Source organism: Strix aluco, chromosome 1 (assembly GCF_031877795.1).
Source record: "Strix aluco isolate bStrAlu1 chromosome 1, bStrAlu1.hap1, whole genome shotgun sequence".
Taxonomy (NCBI): domain Eukaryota; kingdom Metazoa; phylum Chordata; class Aves; order Strigiformes; family Strigidae; genus Strix; species Strix aluco.
The window spans coordinates 77549032-77565547 of NC_133931.1; the positions used below are offsets into that span (position 1 = coordinate 77549032).

Here is a 16516-nt window from a genome sequence, read left to right on the forward strand (position 1 = left end):
GTTATGGGCAAGGTCAAATAACAGGGTTGATTAAAATGGAGCTACACATTAAACAAACAAAACAGGCCCAATCTCACAAGGAGGTCAGTGGTTTTTTTGAGCTTCTGGACAGCTCTAGGAATTTTATTCTTGTAATATGACAGACTGATAGTAAATTGAAAATTTTCTCACAGTTACAAGCTCAGCACTAACAAGAAGCATCTGGAATCGGGTTTCTGTGTCGTGTAAAATGGGCTCTGTCTTTATCTGCTGCTGCATTTTGTTCGTAGCGAGAGCAAAAGCATTGCCCCTGTCAGCATTACTCTTTCTTCTATTATTGTACCATAGTTTAGACTTAATGTTGCTCTATTTAGTGACCCCCTTTCTCTTCAGGCAGAAGACTTCTTTAACTGTAATTTAATTTATACTCTGGAGTATAATATTAAATGGTAATTATTTTAGAAAGAGAAAGCACGTATTAAGTCACTCCAACTTAAAAACTGAGAAACTTTCAGGGAAAGCAAACCTCAACATCTTGTAGCAACTGTAATAATGCCATCAAATCACACCACTGTGCTTTTTAGTATTCTGGTGTTGCAGGCAGATCCGATCCCCAATAGCTCTGTTTATTCCTCACAGTACTTAGTGCTGCATTTAGAACATAACTGACTGCTGATGGGCAAATCTAAAAACATTCACACTTTAGTTTCTTTGACCTATCTTGTCAACAGAAATGAAACACATCTCCGATTCAACTGTATAAACATTTTATTTAGGAATATATTGAGATCCAGACTTGAGAAGGAAATCCAGTTCTGTTACATAATGCACTGAAAATGCTTTGCAAAGACTTACGATGAATGTTTAAAAAAGATATTGCATATTATATGTGTATATTTTCAAGAAATACTGAAAATATTGAATTATTTTGCTTGGCTTTTGAAGGACAGATAAAAACATTTATACTCTAAGCACTTCTGGCAATAGGTCATTACAAAATGTTCCTTCTCAGGATTTCTCATACCTTCCATTAAAGTCCTCTGAAGTATATCAAGATGCCAAAAATAAAAACCTACTCCTTCAAGTCACTAATCAAGTTACCACACATTCTTAGTCTCCTGCAAACGTGAAACATTCTAGCCTATCTTCATTATGGTCTCAACCATTTCTTTAACAAAAAGGTAGGAACAGGCCAGAAGAACACCATGACTCACAGAACAAACCATTGGTAGAATTGTTTTCTCCCTTCACACTTCCACCCTGTTTGTATCTTCTACATTCCTTCTTTGCTTTTATCCCTTCTGATCTCTGGAGTAAACTGATTCTGTAATGTATTGCTACATTGAGGATGGCATAGAGAAAAAAAGCAGGCCTTTGCTCTGAAATTGATCTTCTGGCATTTGCAGGATTTGTAGATCTACCAGGAGACACTGCACTATATAATATAAAACACGTATGTAATATCACATATGCTTTTAAAAATATCACCACTCCAAATCCTAATTCATGTTCTACAGAAAGAATGTGAATGGCTAATATTAAAGAATTGATTGAATATAAAAAAGTGTGTTAAGTATTTTAGAAATTTTTATGGGTATCTTTGTAAAACCTACAGGAAGGGTAACTTCACTGCCGGATGCACACAGCTGACTCATTTCTTTATCTCTCTGTCCAGTTGCAGTCACAAGGGAAAATACAATTGTTCTTATCAGGGTAACATTCTGGCAAGTTTCCTCGGAAGCTAAGAAAAGTATTTTATTGCACGTTAGATGTGTCTATAGAGCGCCCTCTTGCATTAGGAATACAGCATTACAGGATTGTGACCAGTAGAAACAAGGATATTTGGTCTCCTGTGAATTCTAATTTTGTCATATATCCCTTTACTTCATCTGTTAGGAAGCACGGAAGAAAAATATTTTAGTAGAAAGAAAAGTACAATGTCCTAGGAACAGTGGGAAGGAGAAGAGACATACTGGCAAAAAGTGAATAGCTGAAGTCTTCCAGGGGTTTCTGCTAGGGCCTTGTGTATCAATTTAATAGAATCGTTGCATCACTCATGAATGCTTGAACCTTAGCTCCAACTGAGGCAGGCTACAATGCTAGTTATATTTCAGCATACAGCACATAAGAGTTTTCATATTAGTTATCAAAACAGAAGTGCCTACCTTTATATGACTGTAAATACAAAACCTTTGCAGTTTCAGCTGTCAGTTCACACTGTTAAACAATTTAAGAACTTTTTCTTTTTAACTGGTTTCCAGATTCTTGCTGTCCTTCCTTTCAAATTACAAATCACACCATTTCAGATTCATACCTCAGGACAACTGCAATAATACGCTTCCCCAAAGCTTCACAGAGCCACATTAGGTGTTTCTTTGTTTTCCTGATAAAAGTATTTTTTCTCCTCTTTAGGTAATTCATAATAAGTATTTTACAGCAGCAAACCGTCTCCTCCAAACCCATACTGGTCAATCTGGCATAGCTTTTCTTCAGCCTAGAGTGCAGCATGTTGCTTCTTAAGTGATCTCCTTTTTATCTCCTTGCTACTGTTCTGGGAACAGGAGGTTGCAGAGCAAGGATGTGCTTTGTTGCATGTTTCCCAAGGGATCTCACAGGGCTTTGTGCAATGGCCAGGCAAGCACTAGGCATAGTTAAGCACAGATTTATTTTTTTTTTTTTTTAAAAGGCGAGAAACAGTTCAAACTAAATGGAGAGTCATTCTCCCCTGACTCCTTCCCTTAAGCTTAGGGACAAAAAGGTTTTCTCTGAAAACTTACATTCACTGTATATCCTGAGCATAAACAAGAAAATGTGGTTTTAAAATTATAGGAAGACTAAATTAGTAAATGTAAAAAAATCTAATATTTTTAACTTTTTATCTGTTCTCCAGTTGAAAATTCATCAGATTTAAGGAGACTAATCCTCACTGGCAGTTTCCTGTTCACAAGCGTCACCCCTTCCTTTTTTAATGTTTTCATCACATTGTTTCCGGTTTCTGCCACTTCTTGGTGAATGTGCCTACTACTACACCACTCCCTCTTCGATCTAACTCTTATGCTTGTTAACAGAGTGTTGCAGACTACAATACTCGAAAAGAAAATCTCACTAGCTGGATCAGAGACAGCTGTTCTGAGAGTTTATTCAGAGCCTTTTGACCTGTGACTCCTGCTAGGACTGGACCCTCCACGGCGGTACGAAAAAAACCAAATAAACGCATTTTTCTTTAGCTGACCACATATTTATATTCTAACCACAGCAGCAAAGCAGCGGTGAGTAGGATAGAAAAAAAAACCCAAGGTAGTGGAAAAAAATTGCAGAAATGGTTTTGATGGCATGTACAGTCAATAGGTATTCTGCAGTTCTTCAGAACCGGGAACCATTGCAACAGTGAGTGTTATGTCCTGAAGACACGGACACAAAAAACACTTTAAAAAGAAACAGAGGAAAAAAAGACTAACTACCATAATGCAGTCCTGTGAACATGCTGTGCATCTCCTGAATGCCTTTGGTTCCTCTTCAGTAAACAAGAGCCTTGATTCAGCAAAAGATTTCAAGTTCTTCAATGCAAAATTACTTAACGCATAAATGCTTCCTGGGTATTGGTTCGATTGTATAGTTAAAATGGGATATGAATGACCTTGCTGGATCAGTATCTAGTAAGTACAGATATTCAACAGCTCAGTGTCAAGTCCTTAATGCTTAGAAAATTCAGTCCCACACTTTGCAGTTTCGTGAGATTTTAATATATGAAAACTTTAGTGTTTATTCATCAAAGTTTACAAAAAATAAACTGCATTCACTTTAAGTTTTCTTTACAAGTGAAGCAACAGACAACTATAATTAATATAATTTTTTATAACGAGAAAGGGATTATCATTCTTAAATTAATTTTAATTTGGTGGTTTGCAAGTACTTGGCAACAAAGATTGATTTTCTTCCTAGTTTTTCTTTTATAGCATGGATAAATAAAGCTTTTTCGTGTTTTACAGCAGGCTTGTCCTTCACAACAGATCCACTTTCCAATTCACAGAAAATTGAGTCTTTTATCCAGCAACGCATAACTAAGCAAAACTTAACTGAAGTCCATTCAGCACATTCAGTTTCCAAAGCACAGTGACATAAATGATTAACTTCCGCAGACACACGGAATGCAGTAAGGTATTCTAAGGCAAAAGATCTTTTAACACACAGAAGTCGTGACCATGATTTCAGCTGTGCAGAAGCCTTCTGCTTCTATAAAACAAAGATGGACCATTTCATACTTTCCCAAGACTTTTTTTAATGAAATATCCCACTAACTTCTGCGGTCTCTGCTGATACTCCACAAGTACATCATGTGAGCTACTAATCTGATCCCCTTCAAGCCGATTCAGAAGAGTGACACACACTACGGCAGCTAGAAATTAAAAGACAGAATTAGTTAGGAATGACATTCTGGCACTTCTACAGTCCAAAAGCACAAACATTTGAAGGAACAGCTAGAAGATTAGAAAAATGAGAGAAAACAACCACAAAAAAATGGTGCATAGTACCATACGATGCTAGGGGACTAGCATGCTGTGGATGACATAAAGTTACAAATAGTTTAAGACAACTGATCACTACATTAATAAAGCAAGAGCTCTCAGGTAGCTGCAGATACTTGTTGTTATATCATGATTCTTATGTTTTTCTAGATAGGAATTACATTTCACAAGTACTCAGGAATTGTCAGACACACTGTTCTAGCAGGGGTAGTTACAGCCCTCCGCTATCTACACCTTATCTCCAACACAAACCCCTGTGCTGTAGATGCCATCCCTCTGGAACCAGCTGAGCCACCTCGAGTTTCATGGATGGGGAGCACTGCCAAGCACATGAGGACCTCACAGCTCATCTCAAACTCATCTGTTGCCTTTTGGTAATCAGAGCCCCACAGGTAAAATCCCTTCTTTCACTCAAGCTGAGCCCTACCATCACTCTTCTGTATCTGGGGTTTCTGCTAGTGCCAATTTGCAGAACACAAGCAGTAATGCACATTACAGATGTACAAAGTAGAGACAACAAAAAGGACAAGGCTCCCTAATGGCTCACTGATATCATGGGTTGGGTTTTTAATCTCTCTCAAGTCAGGAAGAATTGAGGATGTTTGATGTAACTGTTGGCCTTTTAGCTTATTTTTCTTCATTTCGTCCTCCTTGAGTTGTGTTTTAAATCAGCAAATTCCTTGCCAAGGAAAGTGAGAGACTATAGGTAACATGTTAAGTAGAAAGACACTGTATTACATTATTTGTAATCGCTTTTATTTTTTGCCTAATCTTTACTGAAAATTAGTTGGTTTGTGTAAAAAAGTTAAAAACTCATTTTATGATTAGGAATGGTTTATTCATGATGCTACTAAAAATCTTCAGCTGTTTAAGAATTAAATACGTAAATCTACACAGAGTACTTAAAATTTTCAATTTGATATGAAAGTATAGAAAGTGATTATAGTTTTAGATGTATGTGAGAATCACCTGATTGCTTAAATTAACCACTTGCTTCCTATAAACTTCAAAAACTAACTGAAGAAAACAAATTAATGCTATAAGGTAATTCAGTGCTTTAATGATTTATGTGCTTGCCACGGGCTGAAATAGCAAACAACAGGACTAAACTGTGAAAGAACCATGTGACAAAGTCTGCATAAATTTTGAATACATATGACACAAATCAATCATAGCAACAGAACCATAATCTTCTGCATATTAAAAAAACTTACAGTATGTTAACACCTCATTTGCAGTTTTTAACCACAAATCTCCTGCAATGCAGAAAACTTCCTACAGCTTGAATAAAGTGATTTTAAATTCACTTACCTTTGACACCGCTGAGATTACACATTGCAGCAAATACAGAAGACTCCATCTCTATGTTTCTGACACCAGAATCATAAGCTTCCTTCAAATATTGCAGTTTCTCTTCTTCATTATATAAGCAGATTGCACCATCCAACCTGCCCTGTCCTACAAAGTAATTTTGCAGAAATTCAGTGATAAAGTCACAGAACAAATTCAGTTTCTAACACACCCAATTACTGCAGTTTCCCCTATACAGTGTCCAGTTTTACTACTACTCTTTATTTTCATGCGCAAGACAAATAGGACAAAGTGATTCTTAGCTACTGCAGAGCTTCTACATATTACTTTTATTTTTTATAATGTGAATCACAGTGATTTTATTGGTCTTCTCCAGCTTAAATTCTCAAATTCATAAATGGGAAAATGTAAGTAGTAGTTTCCCACATGTGGGGCATGTGTCAAATTCAGCAACAAACTTTAAGCTGCATGGAAGTGCTGTATTTTTTCTATGTTTAATCATTGTCTAGAAAAACTGCCAGGCTCGAAAATGCCTTCCTGATGCAACCCTAAAAGGATGAACATTTTATTACTTACAGACTCTCTAAGGTAAAAGATGAAGAGTCTCTTAAGCTAACTAGGTAATACTATTACAATTTTTTGAGAAAATTAGTTTATTCAAATTATTCAAGACTAACACCTACAGATAAAACAGCAGCACGTTACATATGGTAAAGTTTTTTAAAGTAAATTACAGTGTTTTACTCAGTATTTTTTTGTTTTCAGATGTACTCCTAAATCAATGCCCTTGACCCTGTTCTCAGTTTTTGCTGTATGAGTTGAAAACATTCCTGACACTGTTTTTTTAGCGTAGCTTGCACCTGTGATTGGTGTCTGAAGAGTTACACAAACTGACAGTGTCTGCTTCTGACCAAGCTTGAGCACTATTATGAAGACCATGTGTTCCCCTCAGTATTGCACCCCTTGTCACCTATTCAGTAACAACTACAGAAAGCAGTATCAGGTGCCACCTACACTCTGTTCTCACAAGATTTGAAAGATGTTTGTCAATAGACTTGGGAGATCAGAAAAGCACCTGAATGTCTATACATTTATCCAAAGTAAGCCTTGGAGATTTGCCTCTCCTACATAGCAGCATTGACACAACTCAGCAAGGTATTGTCTTTAGTTGTCTGATCACTGCTTTGCTCAAAATGTGCATTGGAAACAAGTTCCAACACTTCTTTTAGAACATATTTACTTTAAATACTTAACCAGTGGGGGGAAAAAAAAAAACAACAACACAAATAACCAAACCAGCCATAAATAATTCTCATTCCTCTAATCCTTTAGGATGCCTCAGTAAATCACAGAAATTTTGTGATAAACATACCTAACTGACAAGTTCATGAAAAGTGTATAGTAGACTGTATGTATTTCAGAGGATCTATTAGAGCTGGGGGGAGATAAACCCCCACAAAATTAAAAGTTCAGTGTAGCCAACTGCTAAGCACAATGCTTGATTTTACATATATGAAAAATACTCAAAGTAGGGAATGCATTCTGTTCAGTGAACTGGAACCTTAATGTTAAATTATTATTCAATATTTATCTGTTGCAGCTTACCAATACACTTCTGTTAGTCTGTTGCCAGCCTTACCTTCATAGAAATCCAAAGTGCACATAGTGTTTCCAATGACTGTATTGAACTGATTGATTTCTTTACTGCACTGCATCAGTTCCTTAGCGAGCTGTTCATCTAGGTTTGTACTACGAATTACAGTCTTTCCCAGAATAACCTGTTCAAACTGAGGTTTGAATGTGGCATCTACAGACTGCCTAGTTATAACCACTGAGCCTGGCTCCAGACCTGCAGGTAAAAAAAAAAAAAAAAGATATATTTTTTCACAATGTGAAAAATGTGATTAATGCTTTGTTTCCACACACATAAAACATACATCTTGACCAAATCCCGCTGCTTTTAAAGGCATCAATTTTTCCCCTGAATTCACCAAGAGAATTTTGTTTGTGCATACCTAGCTGCTTCAGTTTATTATTACAAATAATTTTTGAAAGAATTAAATTTTTACTTTTTAACTACATATTCTTTCTTATCTCATACAGGACAGGAATGTCCTTCTCATCACTTTGATAGATCTCCTAAGTGCATTTTCTCTATCCAGAGAGGCAGATACTGCCTTTTCTTTCAATATTATGGAAGCAAAATGCTTCACCTCCTGTGCAAAAGTGTTCTGACCATCAATCACTTACTTGCAGAGAGATGCTTCACTCTCCTAAAAAGATGCTTTGGTTTGAAGAAAAAAAGAAATCAAGAGGGGAAATACCTATTCCACCAGAGGTGCCAATGCGAATAATGGTTATGTTGGAACACTTGGCATGATACAACAGTTTGATCAGCTCGTGCAACATGATTGAAATAGAAGGAATGCCCATACCATGCTGAAATGAAAGCAGAAATTCATATTTGACATTCACACAGGCAATGCAAAATATATACAGAAGGAGCTAGACAGTATCTCCTTCCCGATGTTTTTTTTCAAATGTCATTTAACTCACTCCCTCAAAAACCCTTATCTGTGGGCTTACTGAAAGGCCACTGCAGGTAAACAGAAAGACTCCCACTGTCTTGGGTGGACTATGGATGAAGTACAGTATTTCTAAAAATCACTAATTATAAAATATTTACATCCTCAGAAGCATAAGCAGTGTCCTTTACTAATAGTTGACAAATGCACTTCATCACAGAACTTTTCTTAAACACAGAAAAACCTCACTGCTTTTTTACCAACCTGAAATGCTAGTGAGTAGTTAAGCTAAAACTCTTCAAAACACAGACACTGTGGTTTAGTCACAAAGTTCAGCACATATAAGTCCACCTCAACTTGCATGATAATGTGATAATTACAACCCAAATGAAAGGGTGCAGCATGATATTACAGTTATGCAATTAAAGTATGTAATTGCATCTACAAATTAAAGGTATGAGGTTTTAAAATGCATGAGTGGGCAGCACAAGTCCCATGGAATGCTACTCTTAAGCTATGTTAGCACATTTGACAATGCCACTGTAGCTACTTAGCTATGGATGCATTACAGGCATTTTTACCAATACCCCACATGCACTGAGCCACCTTTTTTTCCCCATTGTTCACGATACAGAACAGGGATGAGGCAACAGTAAGTCTGCTCAAAAATTTATAAGGCCATCCTTGCAACACCTCAGTGGTACACTGAGGAAAAAGGAGGCAAGAAAGGAATGAAGGTGTCAGAGATTTGACCTTTTACAAGAAAGGGCTAAAAAGGAATTCTTAATATGCCGATTGTACTATTTTGAGCATGGCTGATATTATCTTAAAATCCTGACTCTGCTAAGAGTTTAAAAGAAATGTGCACTCATATTTTCTACTTTGAACGGCATCATTGAACTGTGTCCCGTATCTGATTCAGTGAAGTACTTACACTGACTGACAAAACAGGTCCCACTTTGTACATTGCGTAACGGTCAGTTCCCGCACAGATGTTAGGATAGTCACAACCAGGGCTTCCAAGCCCCAGTTCTTCAGCTATGTAGGTGATAAAAGCTTTCATCCGTGAAGGACTTCCTCCAACACATACAAACTGGTGTGGACAGCATTCAACAAAAAAATCAATTGCATGATTCGGTATATCAAAGAACATGCAAAGATCAACATAAGGATGCAAACACCTCCCATTAACACAAAGCTATTCCCTGATGTGGTTCTTCTCATAATCATTCTAAAAGGCCATGAAGAAAAATTATGCAAAAATTCTATATAGCACTCAAGTGCCTTCATCCTGTTTAAACTAGTAAAAGACAGATATTGACTTGAAGGCTCCCCAAAAGGGAGTTCTACCTGAATGCTGAAGACTGCAGCATTTGTCTTTCTACTGGATGGAAAGAGAAAGTCAGAAACAATTATCCTCCATTTTGCTTGGTATTGGAGGTGACAAGAACCCAGAAAATTTTATCCCCTTTCCATTCATTCCTCAACTGGCGGTATGCTGACACATTTAGTCTTATTTTGAAGACACTTCAGCCTTCTGCAGAAAAGCTGAGGCTTGCTGAATGAAATGAAGCTTCTTACCTTTACATCTCCAAACAATGCTGGGAAATCATGGGTACCGGTCCCGAGAGCAAAATGGTATAGGATGTCTTCTTTCATTTTTTCCAGGTGAGGATTGCAGAGATGGATAAAATTCTCTCTGCCAGGATAGCAGAATTGTGAAACATACAGAATCATAGAACAGTTTGGGTTGAAAGGGACCTTTAAAGATCATCTAGTCCATCCCCTTCTGCCATGAGCAGGGACATCTTCAATTAGATCAGGTTGCTCAGAGCCCTGACCAGCCTGACCTAGAACGTTTCCAAGGATGGAGCACCTACCACCTCTCTGCGCAACCTGTTCCAGTGTTTCACCACCCTCATTGTAAAAAATTTCCTCCTTATACATAGTCTGAATCTACCCTCTTTTAGTTTACCCCTCATCCTATCGCAACAAGCCCTACTAAAAAGTCTGTCCCCATCTTTCTTATAAGGCCCCTTTAAGCACTGAAAGGCCAGAATAAGGTCTCCCTGGAGCCCTCTTCTCCAGACTGAACAACCCCAACTCTCTCAGCCTGTCCTCACAGGAGAGGTGTACAGAGTATATACAAAAGCCCACACTGAAGAGATGCAAATTTTGCAAAGTCAAGCAGTAAATGTTGGGAAATGCCACACCTAAGCATGGCTGCACTACTTTATTTTAGTTCCTCACACATTACATTAAGGAAAACCTGAATCTCATGATCCTCTTACATCTCATAATAAATCACATATGATATTTAACATTCCATTCACTGCACACAATTAAATATGCTGAAGAAAAGCCCAGATGGTACGATGCATTTGCAACAGTGCAACCTTTATCTTATACAATATTAAAGCTGTGAACCAGGGTGGGTCTTCATAGTGAGCAGAAAAATGGGAGCAGGACCAGGGAATATTCAATTAGACCACCGTACTACATAGACAATCTACAGCAAAGTTGAAAAGCAAAACTGGCCTCTGTGTTTTGACTGACTCTTCTTACCACTTGAGAGGAGTGAGAAGATTTGGGCTTTATAGACAGGCCCAAAGGGCATTTCTGGCAATTTGGCTCACTCTAACTCTGTGTCATACAGCCAGAAGGGAAAAACTCTATGTCATGAGACTGGTAACAACAGTACAAAGGATCTGAAGTAGGAAAGAAGCAAACAGAAATCTGAAGCAAATAAAAAAACATGGTAGAGAAAAAAAAAATGCAAGAAAAAGAGAAAGAGGTAAAAAAAATTCACTTCCTCTTAAGCTGCTTCCTGTAAGGAATTGATACAGCTTAAAAAAACCCCGAACAGACCAATTTCTGAAGAATCAGGAAACTACAAGGTAAGGAGGGAAAATTGAACTACTTAGCATGTGGGATCCCCTTCATGGAACATTTGGTAGTGGACTAACTAAGCAAGCTGAATGATTCATAAAACGTCTGCCTTCTGTGCTTGATGTTTTAAGTTCAGTTGAAACAGGTAGGAAAGACTAGTCAATAATCACAAGCTTAAGCAAAATACTGGCCAATACTTCAAAGTCGTTTCCAAGAGATGAAATCAAGCAATAAGTATCTTCCAGACACAAGAAGATGACTTAATAGCTTAATGAAGGCTCACTGCAGTCACAGCATGGCTCAGCAAATTCAAACTGCTTTGTCAGAGGAGACACACAAGAGTTTGCCTGGAGTTTATGCAAAAAATTGTTAAGACTTTGCAGGAAGCACTTTGAAGCCTCAACATAGGTGTTTAGTGCTACTTTAGATGTTTTAGGTTATCTTGTCTGCCTTCTAATGCCTCTCCAAAAGGGCAGTGCTTTTCTGTAGGTCCTATGTCTGATCTGCTAATCCTGTGCAGGATGTATTGGTTACCTTAAGAAACCTAAAGTGGCCTAGATGCCCATACTGAGGTCGCTGAACTGCTCCTCAGAAAGCAAAAAAAAATAGTTACAACCCCAATATTCTGAGTATATCGATTGTTTCTGGTTTTGAAATGCTCTCTCTAAGGTCACTAACTATCCAGCAGCAGCTGCAGAGCCGTAAGTAAGAGGTATCATCCCAACCCACTCTATTTATCAGCCCAACAAAGCGGGTGGTTCGTTCACCCCTTCAGTAGTAATTCCTTTCCACCTCCCACATGCCCCATTTGCCTGTCTTCATACAAATCCCACCTGAGGTAGAACCAAAGGCTTTGGTTGCCTTTCTTCTTCCCTCCGAGAGACTGGTTTGACTCTGGGAGAAATAAAGAGCAGGTTTATGGCTCTTCAGAAAGGCACAGACAGCAGTCCAGGAGTTTGCCGGCTCACGTGAGCAGAATTCCCAGACTGCCTCCTCTGAATTATTCCTGTTCACTTTTGTGGGACTCTACCCGTATTTAATGTGTCACTCACTAATGCAGCTCAAATAGCTGGCTGCACTGATGTTTACTGGAATGGCTTTTATACACAAACAGGATATGATTTGAAATCACTTTACAATTTGTTCTAGGCAAGCAAAAAATATTTCCTTCTTTATGAGAACACCAGCAATAAAAGCTTCTCTTCAGGAAATAAACTGGGAAAAGGCAAGGTCTCTATTAAAAGTACAGCAGAATTCATGTGGTATGTGCCAACACCACTGTCCTCATGCCTGGCCTAAATACAGCTTCCTTCATCAGCAGTGTCTATATTTCACCTTTTTCATCTCATAGCCTACTAGCAACACTCTTCCACCCAGTGCCTCACTGCAGCCAGGGGCTGTTACCAACTTGTACTGGTTATCTGCCCATCCAGATCTAATTGCAGACTTGGACCCCGGGGTAAAATGGGCAATGAAAGTAAGCATATTACTATGTGTACACAGGACCAATGCCATGGATTTACAGTAGAGGCAAAGTTTGCCTGATAAAAATATTTGGCCTGTAACTCTAAGGAGCAGACAATTTATTCCCCTCACTGTTGTAAAGCACCTAGAACTTCTGGGGGTTTAAACAAAACATGAATATCTGAGGACCAAACATGCATTTATAATTTTACTAAAATAAGCTTAAAGTAAGGATTAGAGAAACAGATTGAAACATTTGTTTAAACTCTTGAAGCAGGTAGGTCTGGCCATACGCAGCAACCAAAGTCAGTATTTCAACAGCTCACTAGATGAAAAAAATTACAAAAAACAAAAAACATCACCTATGCTTGGAAAAAATCACTGTTGTGATAAATGAAAATGGCTGGCCAGCAAAGCCCTCTGTGTAGGTGTGGTTAAAGCCGATAAAAGACTCCATTTGTGAAAACAGCTTCAACTAGATACTTGATGTTATAATCGATATTTGTATGATAAACTTTTACCTTAAACTAAATGAGCGTAATGAGTTTGGGGAGGAAGGCAAGTGTAAACTTGGGCCAAGATAACTCATTTCTGACTTACTTTGAAGACTGTTCATCATCAGTTTTCTTCTCATTTGAGACACCAGGAGCCATGTATGCTTATACCTAGAATTATATTAAAAAAATTGGATGTAAGTGCACCAGAATAGTCCCATCTGTAAAGCTAGAATCATTAACAGTGAGAGAAACCCTCTATATTGATGATACTATCATGAATATTAAACCCCCAAAATAATCCAGCCACACTACAGCTTTTATAACTGTAGCAAAATGAGCATCTCCAATTTTTTGGATGGCCAACCATCACCACTTTCAAACCACTGAAGCCTACACTAATCCCTTGCTAATGTAACCCCCATCTCACCACTACTTCTGTTCTGTGGTATAAGCAACACCCAGTTAGCTAGTTTCATAGCAAACTAACTAATCCTCTTTCCTTTATACCTCCCCACAGCGACAGTGACCACCTAACTAGCTTTAGCCCCCTTTCACCTCTGGCTCCAGAAGGTCTCCAAAACTCATCTCTGTCATATGCCTGAAACCTGAGTCCAGGAAGCATCTTACTCATAATATCCTCCTCACTAGACTCCTCCTACTGATCTTAAGAGCATTTCTATCTGCCCCAGCCTAAGGGTGAGGAAGACTAAACACAACATGACTCCAGAAAGTCACAGCACTCTAATTTATCATCCATCTTGAGTATCTTTTTTCCTAGTCCATTACCCTAACCTACACCAAAAAATTTTTCGTTTGTGCATTCTCCTTTTCATTTGAATAGGCAAATGTCTCACTGAGGCTTTGGTGCTGATACGAATGATTCATTTGTTATTATTTTCAGAAGTGACTAAGGCTATGTGCCCAAGTTGGTACTTTCTGTCAATGCCCTTACAGGAAGTACTGAATCACAAATTTTTGCTCTACCCTCCCTTACAAAGAGCCTGACAGCACATCGATTATAACAGACAGGATTGTAATCCTTAAAAACCCCAGGATTACAATACAAGGAAATAGAAGTCAATCTTGCAAGAGAATTATAGAATATATGAATTTTGAAAGAACTTAAGAACCAAATGAAATAAACCTGAAGTCTGCCTGTTAAAAGCCACCAAATAATGGAAATGTATTAAAATTTATAAGGACAATTAGTTTTCTTCATTTAAAATATTAACCTTTATTAAATAGACCTAAACTTCACATCTAATAGATATAGTAAATGTATACTAGAATCTATGATCAAGGAGGTAAAGTGTAAAAGTTGCATTTAGAATCAGTTATGCATCCTTATGGTCGTGTGACTAGAGCCAGTTACTACAGGGTATCGCTATTATATCACATACATTACGGGCAAAATGCCTCACTTGTTCCAAGAAAACTGCAGGGCTGAAAGTCCTAATAACAAAGAGTTGGAAGATAAGACGAAGAAACAGCAAAGTGATTTTTATGTACGCAGATGACAAATGGCTGCAAATAAACCGATACTCATACAGCTGCTGTTCACAGTTTTAAGCAACCATGTGATTTTTAACGGTGTTCTCGGCTCTGTGATTCCCTAAGTCATGATGTGCTTCAAAAAACTAAGAACAAAGTTCTGATAGTCCAAAGGTCCTGAATACCCTCTCCAACAGCACCCAACCAGAGATGCTTTGGCAGAAATAGAAGAAAGGAGCAAGTAGAAAGCAGTTTTCCCAAGGCAGACCCTTCCGGCAATCAGGTAGTGGCTGACAGGCACCCAATTCATGTACAGACACAGAATTCTCACATTGTCCAAACAAATGGAAATTTTTATCGCCATGTCAAAGCAGTCTTCCTACGCCAAAGTTAAAACTCATGTTCAAGAATAACGTGCTCCCAGCAGGACTCGGCTCAAGAAAGGGCACGGTTCGCTTTATCATGTGTGAAAACCCCTCCGACTGATGGTTTCAAACCACGCAGAATCCATTATAATTACTCTCAAATTTCTTCTCCACCCCGCTTCTTTTTTTTTGAAAGGAAAAGCTCAGTTAATGGCACCTTTACGGAAAAGCTCTAGTTAGGTGTCGATTCATCGTTAGAAAAACTTAAATCATGCAGAATTGATCATTATACTGTGGCTTCCCTCTTGAGGCCGCACGAACAATTGCAGCCCGCTCAGGGCGCACATCCCCGCCTCGGCTCGGCTGCCGGAGGAGCCCGCGGCAGCTCCCACCCATCTCGCCTCGGAGACGGGGGCTCCACCGAAACCCCCCGCAGCCGACGGACGCCCCGCAGCCGGCGATGGCCGCTCCCCTGGCCCCCCCCGATCCCCTCCCGGCGGCGGCACCCCCGTCGCCGCCGCCACCCCCCTCCCCCGCGGGGGTCTCGCCGCCCGGCGGGCAACCGGGGGGTGCGGCAGCCGGGAGGCGCTGGGGACACCCCGCCACCCGCCCGAGGCGGGCCGGGGGGCCGCAGGGGTGCCCCCGCCTTGTGCCGCCGCACCCCCCGTGGGGCGGCTGCCGGGGCTCGGCGCTCACCTGGGGCAGCGGGAACCGCCGCTGGGAAGCGAGCAGGGCCTCTCGCCGCTCCCCGCCGGCTGCAGCCGCGCCGGCCCAGCCGCCTCCCGGCAGCGGCGGGCGGGCGGGCACCGCCCCGCCCCGGGCCAGGGCCGCAGCACCGGGCGCGCTTAACCCCCTGCGCGCCGGCGGCGCGGCCGCCCGGGGACGCAGCGCAGCCGCCGCCGGGGCCTCGGCGAGGCTGGGCGGAGGGGGGGGCGAGCGGGGCGGCTGCACAGAAAGCGCTGTTCGGCGGGCAGGCACGGGGCGGGGGCTCCGGCACCGGCGAGGGACGGGCCGCGGTGCCGGAGGGGACCGGGAGCAACGCGCCTCGTGTGCTGCAAGCGCGGGGTGTCCTGCCACCGCCCCTCGGGAGAGCTACCCCGGGGCTACCAGTTTCCAGGATGATCTTCTAATATAAACATATATATATATATATATATAAAACCATATAAGCACATGTTGGGATTGCAGAGTCTGGTTAGGCTGTATGGACGTTGGTGTATCTGTATCTGTCTTTGTAAACGTATCAAGACTGGCTTGAAGTGCCCTTCTTTTAGTAGCACTTTGGTATGCCAAAAAGGTGGTGGTAAGAAAAGAGCACAGATGACTTTGGGTAGGGTAGGGTGGAAGGGACCTGCAACAATCATCTAGTCCAACTGACCAATTCAGGGCTGACCAAGTTAAAGCATGTTGTTAAGGTCATTGTCCAAACACCTCTTAAACACTGACAGGCTTCGGGCACCAACCACCTC

General features: G+C 40.3%; 1 protein-coding gene across 1 annotated transcript; it reads right to left on the reverse strand.

Annotated features, from left to right (window-relative positions):
- Positions 1-729: 729 nt before the first annotated feature.
- UPP1 (uridine phosphorylase 1) lies at positions 730-15851 on the reverse strand. Its single transcript, XM_074825523.1, has 8 exons — positions 15744-15851; positions 13295-13359; positions 9923-10040; positions 9276-9434; positions 8141-8255; positions 7456-7665; positions 5817-5963; positions 730-4375 (listed from the first exon to the last, which is right to left on the reverse strand). The coding sequence occupies exons 2-8, from the start codon at positions 13345-13347 to the stop codon at positions 4236-4238; spliced, it is 942 nt and encodes a 313-aa protein (XP_074681624.1). The 5' UTR covers positions 13348-13359; positions 15744-15851; the 3' UTR covers positions 730-4235.
- Positions 15852-16516: the final 665 nt, after the last annotated feature.

Coding starts and splice junctions, on each gene's coding strand:
- UPP1 (XM_074825523.1), bottom strand. CDS start 13,347: ATGGCTCCTGGTGTCTCAAATGAGAAGAAAACTGATGATGAACAGTCT. Junction 9,435..9,922: donor CATTGTTTGGAGATGTAAAG/GTAAGAAGCTTC, acceptor TGTCCACACCAG/TTTGTATGTGTTGGAGGAAG. Junction 7,666..8,140: donor TGGCACCTCTGGTGGAATAG/GTATTTCCCCTC, acceptor TTTTACCTGCAG/GTCTGGAGCCAGGCTCAGTG.